General features: G+C 33.3%; 1 protein-coding gene across 1 annotated transcript in view; it reads right to left on the reverse strand.

Moving 5' to 3' along the window:
* Positions 1 to 12,581, reverse strand: part of LOC149561998 (uncharacterized) — a 151,301-nt gene that overhangs the window by 94,081 nt on the left and 44,639 nt on the right. Inside the window, exons 3-11 of the mRNA XM_089825534.1 lie at positions 11,445 to 11,551; positions 11,173 to 11,241; positions 11,047 to 11,101; positions 10,840 to 10,887; positions 10,536 to 10,693; positions 10,019 to 10,257; positions 9,484 to 9,574; positions 9,247 to 9,375; positions 8,939 to 9,092 (exon numbers count right to left, since the gene is read on the reverse strand). Coding sequence (XP_089681660.1) covers positions 8,939 to 9,092; positions 9,247 to 9,375; positions 9,484 to 9,574; positions 10,019 to 10,257; positions 10,536 to 10,693; positions 10,840 to 10,887; positions 11,047 to 11,101; positions 11,173 to 11,241; positions 11,445 to 11,551 — 1,050 coding nt within the window. The remainder of the gene's footprint in view (positions 1 to 8,938; positions 9,093 to 9,246; positions 9,376 to 9,483; positions 9,575 to 10,018; positions 10,258 to 10,535; positions 10,694 to 10,839; positions 10,888 to 11,046; positions 11,102 to 11,172; positions 11,242 to 11,444; positions 11,552 to 12,581) is intronic.

Genomic DNA, 12,581 nt, shown 5'->3' on the forward strand with positions numbered 1-12,581 from the left:
CACAAATTCAGAGTGCTAAGAAAACGTAGAAGCATAGATTCAAGCATAGGAACTATTTCAATGATATGCCTCAAAGACGCCATCACATAGAGTGTTGATTGCAGGATACACACATAATGGTTTTTCTCTTCAATAGATATAGAAAACATTTTTGGAAATTTAATGTAAACTTGTCTACGTATGCCAAATTTCATCCCCAATGAATAACTTGGAAAGTCAACGCATGGTAGTCAAATCACCTCATATACACATCACTATTATGCTCCTATATACACATCAACATCATTATATATATTTTTATAGAGCTATAAGTTGTAAATTTATATAACTATACGTTATGAATTGATGATCGTGAGTTTGTAGATAAGTTTATAAAATACAAATTTTAATTTATTTGAACTGGTTTTCTAAATTTATAATACTGTACAATTCAGATTTATAATACTATATGTTAATACTAAAGTAGTATAATATTGTATATTAATAAAATCATTATAGAGAGTTATAAATTAGTATAAATTAATAACTGTATATCTAATAAATTGTAATACTGTATATTTATTCTTAATGCTGATATGCATATGCATTGTTTATTAACAACATTTATAAGTTTATAGTATTTATAATTATAAACTCATTATAGAGAACAAATATATTTATTTATAGTTTTCATTAATTATTTATTAATAAATATCTATAAAAATTATATATTTTCAAATGTTCGATAAAAGTGCCAACTTTTTTCCTAAGTTTTTGGCAATTCTGAGTTTTTCAAAAAAAATTGAGCTAGCCGAGATATTGCCAAAACCGAGTTTTTCAACTATTGCATTAAACTGCTTTACGAACTTGGTTTGGGCATTATAAGTTGACTGTATTCCCTTCAAGATCACCAATGCCCTAGTAGCTTCTATGAATTTGATGAATATTGTATTAGAGATTGTTTAGAAAAGTGTGTTAGTGTTTCTGGTTAACATTTTAATCTACTCTAAAAATGAGGAAGAGCACTTTCAACATTTGCAAATAGTTCTGCAAAGACTATGAAAGCATAAATTGTATGGAAATATCCACAAGGGCCATTTTCCAAAAGAAAGTGAAATACTTAGGGGTTGTGTGAGCGCTGACTTTGGCAACCGCATAAGATCACTATTATGCTCCTATATACACATCAACATCATTATATATATTTTTATAGAGCTATAAGTTGTAAATTTATATAACTATAAGTTATGAATTGATGATCGTGAGTTTGTAGATAAGTTTATAAAATACACATTTTAATTTATTTGAATTGGTTTTCTAAATTTATAATACTGTATAATACTATATGTTAATACTAAAGTAGTATAATATTGTATATTAATAAAATCATTATAGAGAGTTATAAATTAGTATAAATTAATAACTATATATCTAATAAATTGTAATACCATATATTTATTCTTAATGCTAATATGCATATGCATTGTTTATTAACAACATTTATAAGTTTATAGTATTTATAAATTATAAACTCATTATAGAGAACAAATATATTTATTTATAGTCTTCATTAATTATTTATTAATAAATATCTATAAAAATTATATATTTTCAAATGTTCGATAAAAGTGCCAACTTTTTTCTTGAGTTTTTGGCAATTCTGAGTTTTTTAAAAAAAATTGAGCTAGCCGAGATATTGCCAAAACCGAGTTTTTCAACTATTGCATTAAACTGCTTTACGAACTTGGTTTGGGCATTACAAGTTGACTATATTCCCTTCAAGATCACCAATGCCCTAGTAGCTTCTATGAATTTGATGAATATTGTATTAGAGATTGTTTAGAAAAGTGTGATAGTGTTTCTGGATAAAATTTTAATCTACTCTAAGAATGAGGAAGAGCACTTTCAACATTTGCAAATAGTTCTGCAAAGACTATGAAAGCATAAATTGTATGGAAATATCCACGTGCGCCATTTTCCAAAAGAAAGTGAAATACTTAGGGGTTGTGTGAACGTTGACTTTGGCAACCGCCCCCCCTCTTCCCCTTGTATCATGATGCCTAGGAGACATAGATAAGTTGTTTTTAAAAACAACTTAATTTTATTAATAGGGGAGCTTAAAGAGTGGGGGGGTTGAGGGAGACATGAGAAAAAAAATGCAAGGCAATCCTAAAAACCTATACTCCACAGAGTTTCTAGGACGGGGACATGTTTCTGTTACAAGTACAGGTTGAGGCCAAAATTTAGGAGAAAGCGATTAGAAACATAAGTATTTTTTTATTTATAGAGATAGAATTCAAATATGTATATCTTAACATCAATAAACCATTCACCATAGACATTTTAGAAAATCAATACGTGGAATATTATCAAATGGAAAATACTAAGGACTTCCATTATAACAATATCACATACATATATAAGAAAAATCAAAATGCCTAAAGGCTCCAAGTATCATGCATGAAATTAGAATGAAATAAGGAGAAGTCCAACTAAAATAGTTAGTAAATATTAAATGCAATCTTTCCTCACTATTGCTGCTCCTGTACGTTTTTTTTCCTTCCTCTTAGCAATAATGTCAAATCTCAAAATGACTAGAAGAGTTAGTGTTTTAGTGTTTTAATGGACCAAATATGGTTTGCATATTTTTATTATGTCTTTAAGATGACTAGGGGCACACGTGGACAGCAAAAAAATTTAAAATTTTATTTTTGGGGGGTGTCTTTTGATGGGTGGGCAGAGGCACACAAAAATAAAATATGAAACGCAATGTGTTGTGGCACAATTAAAATTAATCTTTTTTATTGTCAAAATGGATACATAAAACTCCCTTTTATAGCCAAGTTTACAATATTCTAGAAATATCTGACATTTGCCAACAAGACAATTATCTACAGAGTTTTGGAAACTACTACAACCTAAACCTAAACCTAAACTTAAAATTCTAGAAACATCTAATGACAGATATGATTAAATAAGTTTTAGGAGTAGAAATTAATATTTCTAACACTCCCCTCTAATTTCTACTATCTACATCATGAGTATTTACAATTCCCAATGCTTCCCTCAAAATCTCAAATTGTTCCTGTGCTAAAGCCTTGGTGAAGATATCTGCAAGTTGCTCTTCTGATCTGCAATGCTGTAGATTAATTTTTCTGTTATTAACCAGCTCTTTAATGAAGTGATACCTTGTGTCAATGTACTTTGTCCTCTTGTGAAACACATGGTTATTTGAAAGTGCAATAGCAAACTTGTTATCACAATAGATTGTAGTAGGTCCATCTTGAGCTTGCATTAAGTCTTTCAAAATCCTTCGCATCCATACTGCTTGACATGTTGCTGTTGTTCCTGCTACATACTCTGCTTCAATTGATGAGAGAGTTACTACAGGTTGCTTCTTTGATGCCCAGGCTACAACACCTGTCCCAAGATGAAATGCATATCTAGATGTGCTCCTTCTATCCTCAGTATTCCTTGCAAAATCACTATCTGTATATCCAACTAATTGAAAATTATCTGAAGTAGAATACAAAATGCCATGATTCATAGTTCCTGCAATATATCTCAAAATCCTTTTTCCTGCCTGCCAATGTGAGTTCTTAGGTGATTCCATGAATCAAGAGATTAAATTCACTCCATACATAATATCTGGTCTAGTAGTAGTGAGATACATCAAACTACCAACCAATCTTCTGAATATAGTTGAGTCAAAACCTTTCTTAGTATCTTCTCTGTTTAGTTTGGTGCCTACTACCACAGGTGTAGAAACTGGACTGCAATTTATCAATCTAAATCTTTCCAAAATATATTTTGCATATTTACTTTGGCAAATGAAAATTCCTTTATCATTTTGAGTAACTTGAATGCCAAGAAAATATTTCATCAATCCTAGATCTGTCATTTCAAATTCCCTTTTCATTGCTGATTTAAAAATGTTAATAGATAAATTGCCTGTGAAAATCAAATCATCAACATATAAACAAACAATCAAAATCTGACCTTGTTCATTGATCTTGGTATATAATGTAGGTTCACTGGTGCTTCTCTTGAATCCATTCTCCATCATGTATGAATCTATTCTGTTGTACTAGGCTCTTGGAGCTTGCTTCAATCCATAGAGCGCCTTCTTCAACTTATAAACTTTGTCTTCATGTCCTCTTATTTCATATCCCGGTGGTTGTTGCACATAGACTTCTTCCAAATATCCATCCAAAAATGCTGATTTGATATCCATTTGGTGAATCACCCATTTGTTTTGAGCTGCAATAGCTAATACTATTCCGATAGTATCAAGTCTTGCTACAGGTGCAAATGTCTCATTATAGTCAACCCCATATTCTTGTGAAAATCCCTTAGCAACTAACCTTGCCTTATATTTGTTTACATCTCCATTAGCTTTAAACTTAGTCTTGTAAACCCATTTTACACCAATGCAATCTTTGTTCTTAAGCAAATCAACTAATTTCCATGTATCATTTCTCTCAATTGATTCTATTTCATCATTCATTGCATTAATCCAATGCCTGTTCTTAATTGCATCTTCAAAATATATAGGATCTTGAGAAAATAAAGCAAAATTTGATTGCAAATCTATTTTACTTCCTTGATCATAAATCTCACTCAAGCTTCTAGTTTTCTTGCTTGTAATCCTTGATCTCAATTGTGCAAGTATAGGGTTTGAATCATTACTTACTTGTGAACTCGAAGATTCTCCATGTTCAACTTCATTTTCTAAGTGATCTCCTTATGGACTTCATGGTGGAGTTCCTTCTTGGTCACTTGGTTGATCCTCTTGATCTTCATGATCCTTTTTATCCTTCTCATCATATGGTATTGTTGCAGCACCTGTAACATTTGTATCTATATTTCCACCCCAAGATTCATCCTCTTTAAATACAACATCCCTACTCACAGTGACTTTTCTGGTGATAGGATTAAACAACCTATATGCCTTAGATTGCTCATCATAGCCAACAAAAATGCATTTCTCACTCTTATCATCTAACTTACTTCTAGTTTCTTTAGGAACATGTGCATATGCAATTCAACCAAATACTTTGAGATGAGAAACAATATGAATCTTACCACTCCATGCTTGTTGTGGAACCATGTCCCTCACAATCTTTGTTGGACTCCTATTCAAAATATAAATAGCACAAGAAACTACCTCAGCCCAATACTCATTAGGAAGATTCTTACCTTTCAACATGCTCCTTGCCATCTACATTATTGTCCTATTCTTGTTCTCTGCAACACCATTTTGTTGTGGCGTGTAACTGGTAGTAATTGCTTTTTGATTCCATAATCCCTGCAATAATCTGAAAACTCATTTGACTTATACTCTCCTCTATCAAATCTCAATACCTTGATAGGTAAACCACTTTGTTTCTCAACAAAGGCCTTGAATTCTTTAAATTTGCCAAAAGTTTCAGACTTCTATTTAAGAAAGTAAACCCATGTCTTTCTACTGAAGTCATCAATACATGTTAAGAAATAAATGCTCCCACCTAATGATGACATTTTCATTGGACCACATATATTTGAATGCACAATTTCTAAAGGTACCCTTGCTCTATATGACATCCCTTTTGGAAAACTCTCTCTATGATGTTTGACCAAAATACAACTTTCACATGGACTTAATGATGCTTCAATTGGGGGTAAGCCTCTTACCATATCCTTTCTTTGCAATAAAGATAATCCTTTGAGATTTAGATGACCATACCTCAAGTGCCATATCCATGTTTGATCTTGACTTGCTGCCTTAAAACTTGCTGCAACTTCATCAGTCATATTGCTCTTCATCCGAAGTGGAAACATTCTGTTATTTGTCATTTCTACCCTTGCAATCACCATGTTACTAGGAGGCATATCAAATATAGTGCACAAATTTTTCTCAAAAATAACTCTATAACCTTTTTGACTAAGCTGCCCCACACTTATAAGATTATGTTTCAAGCCAGGTACAAAGTATACATTAGAAATAGATTTCTTACCATGCTTTGTTATAACATTGATTGTGCCTTTTCCACTCACTTTCACTGTCTCATTATTTCCCAACTTCACTTCTGATTTAATTGATCTATCCAAACTTTCAAAAAACTCTTTATTGCCTGTCATATGATTGCTACAACCACTATCTAAACACCAAAAATCATTTGTGCTCTCTTGAGCTACATTGCAAGTAATGAACAATGTCTCAAAATTACTCTAAGAAATATTTACATTTTGCTTACTCATATCAGCTTGTTTTTTCCGACACTCATTTGCAAAATGTCCAAACTTCTTGCAGTAATAACATTGAATATTTGATTTATCGTACCTTTGTGATGTCTAGTTGTTATAGCTTCCCCTTGAGTAGGAGTATTGATTTCTTCTTCCTCTTGGATCTGGACTCCTTTCTTCTTTTTGAAAATTATTTCTGCCTCTTCCTCTTCCTCTAAATCCAGCATTTCCTCTTCCTCTGCCTCTACCAAATGTCATTTGTGTTTTAAATGCATTCTCCAGTGAATTACCATTATGCTTGTTCAACCTGTCTTCATAATTATACAAGGATCCAAACACCTCATCTATAGACAATGTTGTTAGATCCTTAGATTCTTCAATTGCAACCACAATAATATCAAATTTAGGAGGCAAACTTCTTAAAATCTTTTCTACAACTTTTTGGTCAGAAAGCTCATCACCATTCATCCTTACTTGATTAACCACATTTATAACATGATTTGAAAATTGCTCTACAGAGTCAGAATCCTTCATTTGTAAATTGTCAAATTCTCTTCTAAGTGCTTGCAATTTAACAATTTTTACCTTACTTGTACCTTGATATGCAGTCTCAAGAATGTCCAAAGTTTGCTTGGCTGTAACAGCTAGCTTAATTTTTCCAAGAACTGAGTCTTCCAGAGCTTGTCCAATAATCTACAAATCTTTTTTACTCTTCTGCCTATTTTCATCAAGCTTTTTCTTTTGATTAGCTTTTAAAGTAGACTCATCTACAGGTTCAACAAAACCATTTAAGATTATATCTAATAACTCATAAGAATCAAATATAAGCTTCATTCTAAAAGCCCAATCATCATAATTCTTTCCAGAAAATATTGGAATTGGAGCCTGAAAACTCCCTGAAGCCATGCCTAACAGAAACTTATAAACAAAATTCACAGATATAACAAACCCTAAATAGGGCAATAAAAAACTTACAGATCTCACAATAACTTTCTAGCCTCTTTCTCTATTGCAATCCTCCTTATGCACAATCCTTCAAACTCCTCTTCTTAACCAAGCTCTGATACCACTTTGATGGGAGGGCAGAGGCACACAAAAATTAAATATGAAACGCAATGTGTTGTGGCAGAATAAAAATTAATTTTATTTGATTACTTTTTTTATTGTCAAAATGGATACATAGCACTCCCTTTTATAGCCAAGTTTACAATATTCTAGAAATATCCGACAAGACAATTATCTATAGAGTTCTAGAAACTACTACAGCCGACACAACTTAAACCTAAACCTAAACTTAAAATTCTAGAAACATCTAATGACGGATATGATTAAATAAGTTTTATGAGTAGAAATCAATATTTCTAACATCTTTCCTTTACCAGATTGGCTGGAAAAAAGGACACTACTAGTAGTTTTGAGGACGGATAGGGGAAGGCAAAATCGTCCACAGTACTGCTGGCCGTCCCCAAGTTTCCTACCAAAACAATTTGGCCATTTCAGGGACATTTCTAAATTTGCCTAAAAGGGAACAACAAAAATCTGTCTCCGCGTCCCCATTTTGTCCCCGAGATGGGTACTACCCCAAAACCACAGGGGGACACATCCCCGTGGAACACTACTAAAACATATTAGGGTTTGAAGCCAATAAAGCAACATGTTAGAAGTCCATTATCATATCCAGATTTTCAGAATTTTATCTCAGCTTTGTGGACCCTTGGACAGGGTTTTCCAACCATTTGTGATCTCAGGAAGGAAAATGCTTGAGATCTTCTAGGTTGGACATCATCCCAGCCTGCAGGAGAATTGACTTTTATTGTACATCAGCTTTTGGGAGCCATTTGTGTTGAAAGATGTTTTGATAATTCATTGTGAGAGGGGTGGAATCATAATTTTATCAAAATTCAAACAGATTGAGATATTTGATGTGGGCATAGCTTTCTATATCTTCCAGACAATGCAAGGGAAGGAGAAAAATATTCATCGGCATCGAATTTGGAGGGGATTCAACTGTAATTCACTGGCAGCCAGCCGAATTGGGGTCTAGATAGAAGAACAGACATCTCCAGGTGTTCCCAGACCTTCTATTTCAACCATAGAGGTCTTACAATGGAGGCTAATATCATCTATTAAAGAGGAATTGCAGAAGTTCAGACTTGGTGCTCAGAGAATTCGAATTCTTTGCTCTAGAACTGTTTGTATGAAGTAGATCAGGTCACTTTGGAGAGATCACAACTTCCACCAATTCCTGTATTGGACATACAGCTCCACCTGTAGCTGACATCAGCATATTGAGGAGAATGTGCAGAAGATGCTCAGGGTTTGGTTGCTAAGAATTGTCAGCATTCAATGTAAGTATAATTCGGAGTTGATGGAAATCATCTTCAGCAATTTGTTCTGAGAATAGACCTGGTACAATTTCCCTTGTAATGCACATTGGGTCAAAAATCTGAAAAAACACAACTCAGTTTGGTGATTCTCGTTAAAAAAAATTGTTTCCCATTACCTAGTTCATTGTTCTTCATTTAATTAATTGAAAAATGCAAAAAAATTGAAAAACCATCAAAAACACAATAAAATTAGAAAAATGGACAAAGAACAAAAACCTATCATTCACTGGCCAAATTCTTGACTGAAAACAAAACTCAGTATTTTCAGTAAAGATCCTAGTAGGCATCTTTGACTTTCATAAAAATGTACACATTTAAACACAAAATTAAGTAGAATGATTTCTTACCAGGAAAGAAGTGTGTTACAGATTTAGAAAATCGAACAACTGCTTGGTCTATCACATTAGCCTCTCCAAAGTCTTTAATGCATGTCGTTAGGTAAGCTTTGACCTTGTGTACAATTTGTTCGTCATTAAGGGACAAAAATTGGTTCGCATGATACTGCAAGTTAAATGGTGGAGATCAAAGAAATTATATTATTCACTAACTTAAGATGAAAAATATATGTAATACTGTAAAAATAAGCCCATATTCACGAAATCATCTGAGAAGATCATTTAGTAAAATCTGGAAGATATAAAAACTACACACTTACAAAATCAGCTTCCACAACTGTTCCAGGCTCATTTTTATACTCATCATGCAAAGCATTCAAATCAAAGAAAGTCCAGCCTGTTGAATTGTCAAAACCAAAGCAAGCATTGCTTGGTTTTGGAATTTTCACCTGAATTTGGATAGAAACAGATAGTAACCAGTTATTTCCCTGTCATACCAAAGTTGCGCTTGAGGTTCAGTTTTTAAAGCAACAGTTAGATTTATAGGATGAGCTCACCTTCCTGTCAAGCCACAGCCTCACTGCAAGAACATCAATTGCTCCCAAATTTAAGACATTCAAAAACTCATCCCTTGTTTGCAAAACTGAACTACACAAATCCAAAAATCTTATCAAGCAAAGACAGCACATTTAAATTCAAAATAAAGATTTCTTGTGTTGCACTACAACAAAATAAGAGTAGAAATAATTCTATTCTTGTATGCCAAAGAAACCTAAATTACTGCCACTATTAGATTTGTATCAATTTTATTCAGTAAACTTCTAAGCAATAGGGCCTTCTTTGGTTTCGTATCATTTTTATTGATACTATTTTTTATTTAAAATTTGGTGTAAGCATTAAAAGATAAATAAGTTCTAAATTTCATAAAGTTTCTCCATGCCAATCTATTTAAACAATCAGCCTAAACCAGGAAAATGTAAAGTGCTAATGACTGCATGGAATTTCATCTCACCACATATATTATATAAGTAAAGCAGGAGAATCACATGCAGGATTTGTGCATTGATAACATGAATTTACAGCTGAACAGACCTGTTGGAAACAATTTTTTGCAAAGCGGTGATGCCAACTGAGAATATGACAGCATCAGCTGGAAATAACTCGTCTCCACAAGCCACTGCTGATATTGTTCCAGTGCTCTCATCAAATACTAAATCAGATACCCTTTTATTTGCAAGAAACTGACAGCCTTGGTTTTTAATTCGCTCAATCCAAGGTTTAAATATTGTTTCCCCAACAGTTCCACGACACCAGACCACATCAAAATCTTGCTGTAAGAAGACAGCCCCAGAAAACTAAGTTAAGATAAATGATGTCAGGAATAGATGTTCCACCAAAAAAAAAAAATAACTGTTCGCTTGGTTAAGAAAAGTTTAGCAAGCATCACTTGTAGGAAAGCAATAAAATGGAGACACTTGATAAATAAAATATAAACAAAGAGATGTGATATAAAACTAATTGACAATATTCAGTTATTTCCACAGTTTTTCATTTGCCTCTTTCCTTCTTTCTACTGGAGAGAATTCCTGTTTGACAAAGAACACCATGCCTGGTGAGCAAGGATAAAGTAATACAGCATTCCCAATGTAGCTGCTGCACTGCATTGCTCTCCTGGAGCAAACAATCCAACCAAAAGCATTGGATTGAACGCATCCTCATAAACTCTCCTTGAGCAACCAAACTGTTTGAATAGTTCCCGTGCTGTCACTGTCAGAATCATTTATTTGATTAAAGTCTTTCTCAAATTAAGGAACTTTTGAGATTAATTTTAGCTGTCTAAGCATTGCTCTAATTAAGCAATAGGTTGACATGATGAAAGTGCATAGATAGTAGTATTCATGACAGGTACTCACAGTGGTCATATTTTTTCCAAGCATTATCAGTATTGTCAAAGTCGATCACTAAGAAACAAAATCCAAATCACGTCAGTTGAATGATTGTAGAATAAGGTTCCATTAAAGGCAAGAACTATGAGAAAGAAGTAAAAATAGGAAAGTTCCAAATTTTAATATTCTTGCAAAAAAACCTTAATAAACTGAATCTTCATTGACATTTCTTACTTGCATACATAAGTGGAAGAGAAGTCAGACGGTCAACCAATGGCAGACGATAGAACTACATATTACAAAGAACAGTCAGTACCTGAAAACCTAGCGTAGAAAATCAAAATCAGATACATAAGTTACCTGTGTATAGACAAAGGTGCCAAGAGGACTTGGTAAACGAGGCAGGTCTTGAAATATTGGAGATTCAACCTGAATGAGTTCAAGGTACAGTGAGACTAATGAAACATCAAGGGAAATCTCTGACTTTAATAACCCTAAATTATAAATATATAACTCCTGTCAATGATGAAACCTGTAGGAATTGCGATAATCATATGAATCTCTGAATTGATTACTTGAAAAAAAAAAATCTGGACATTAAACATAACGAGTTTTGGGAATCAGAAAATCACCTCTAGTCCATTGGGGGAATATTGAGCTGAACGTGTCCAATTTGTAAAAGGTGAAATACCAAGTTCATCAATGAGAGAGAATATGTTTCTGTATGGATACCAGAAGCCTGAGAGAATTGTTTCTGTAAGCAACTTGCAAAGATAGTTTTTGCTAAAAAATATGAATGACATACATGAATTCCAAGTAATCTGATTTGAATATGAGAATGGAAAGATAGAAGCTGCTGAACTGACCTTGATAATGTCTAGAAAAGAACATAAAGGAATATTACAGAGAGAGATTCCTCTAGTTGATATACTCACCTTGAGCATTACAAAATGAGGCTATCATATAGGAGTAATCTGCAAATACAGCTCAAATTTCCCTGTTTTCATAGAGCCAGTAGTAGATGCACAGGACAAACTGGATGACATATAGTAAATAATGGCTAATACTTGGGCATAAGAGGCATGTTTTGTTAGCATAAGAACTCTTCTATATCCTTAACAGATGTAATCATGGTTTGTATAGACATCAGGATTGAGTCTCCAACGGCATGGCAGTACTGACTAAAGCTGCGTTTGCAAGCTCTTCTGTGTTATCTAATGTCAGTAACCATATGAAACTTGGCTTTTGTCTCGCTTTTGATCAATTTGTTGTCATTTATCAGTTTTATCTTTTTTGTGGAATAAATGCCAACTAAGTATTTCCCTGTCAAGTTGCAAAGTTGTCTAGTCATGGTCATTTTTCAACTAACCATTCTTGCACACTGCTGGAGGTTGAAATATTCCAAGTGAAAGAAGAAAAGATTAATGCTTTAAAGTAGCCCGTGCAATAGAAAGAAGAGAAAGGAATGGCAAAGAATTAGGTATAAGATTGAGATTGACAAAGGCCTGAATAACTCCTCCAGCACTCCCTTTAAAAGGCAACATCAACACAATCTTGTATGAAGTCAGAACACAAAGACGAGTTCTATATAAATGAAATTTTTTTAGTGGCAAGCCACCTAAAATTTTCACCTAATCATGAAGAAATGTGGAGAAGTGATGAAGAAAGTACAACTTATGTTGAAAAGGAGGAAATTGGTCCTTAATTTGACATTAGGAAGTGACATTGCACACTTAAAGTTCCACTGTGTTTCTTCAAAATGAAAAAGC

Source organism: Cupressus sempervirens, chromosome 4, assembly GCF_028749045.1.
Source record: "Cupressus sempervirens isolate cs-2001-9-10 chromosome 4, ASM2874904v1, whole genome shotgun sequence".
In the NCBI taxonomy this organism is placed as follows: Eukaryota; Viridiplantae; Streptophyta; class Pinopsida; order Cupressales; family Cupressaceae; genus Cupressus; species Cupressus sempervirens.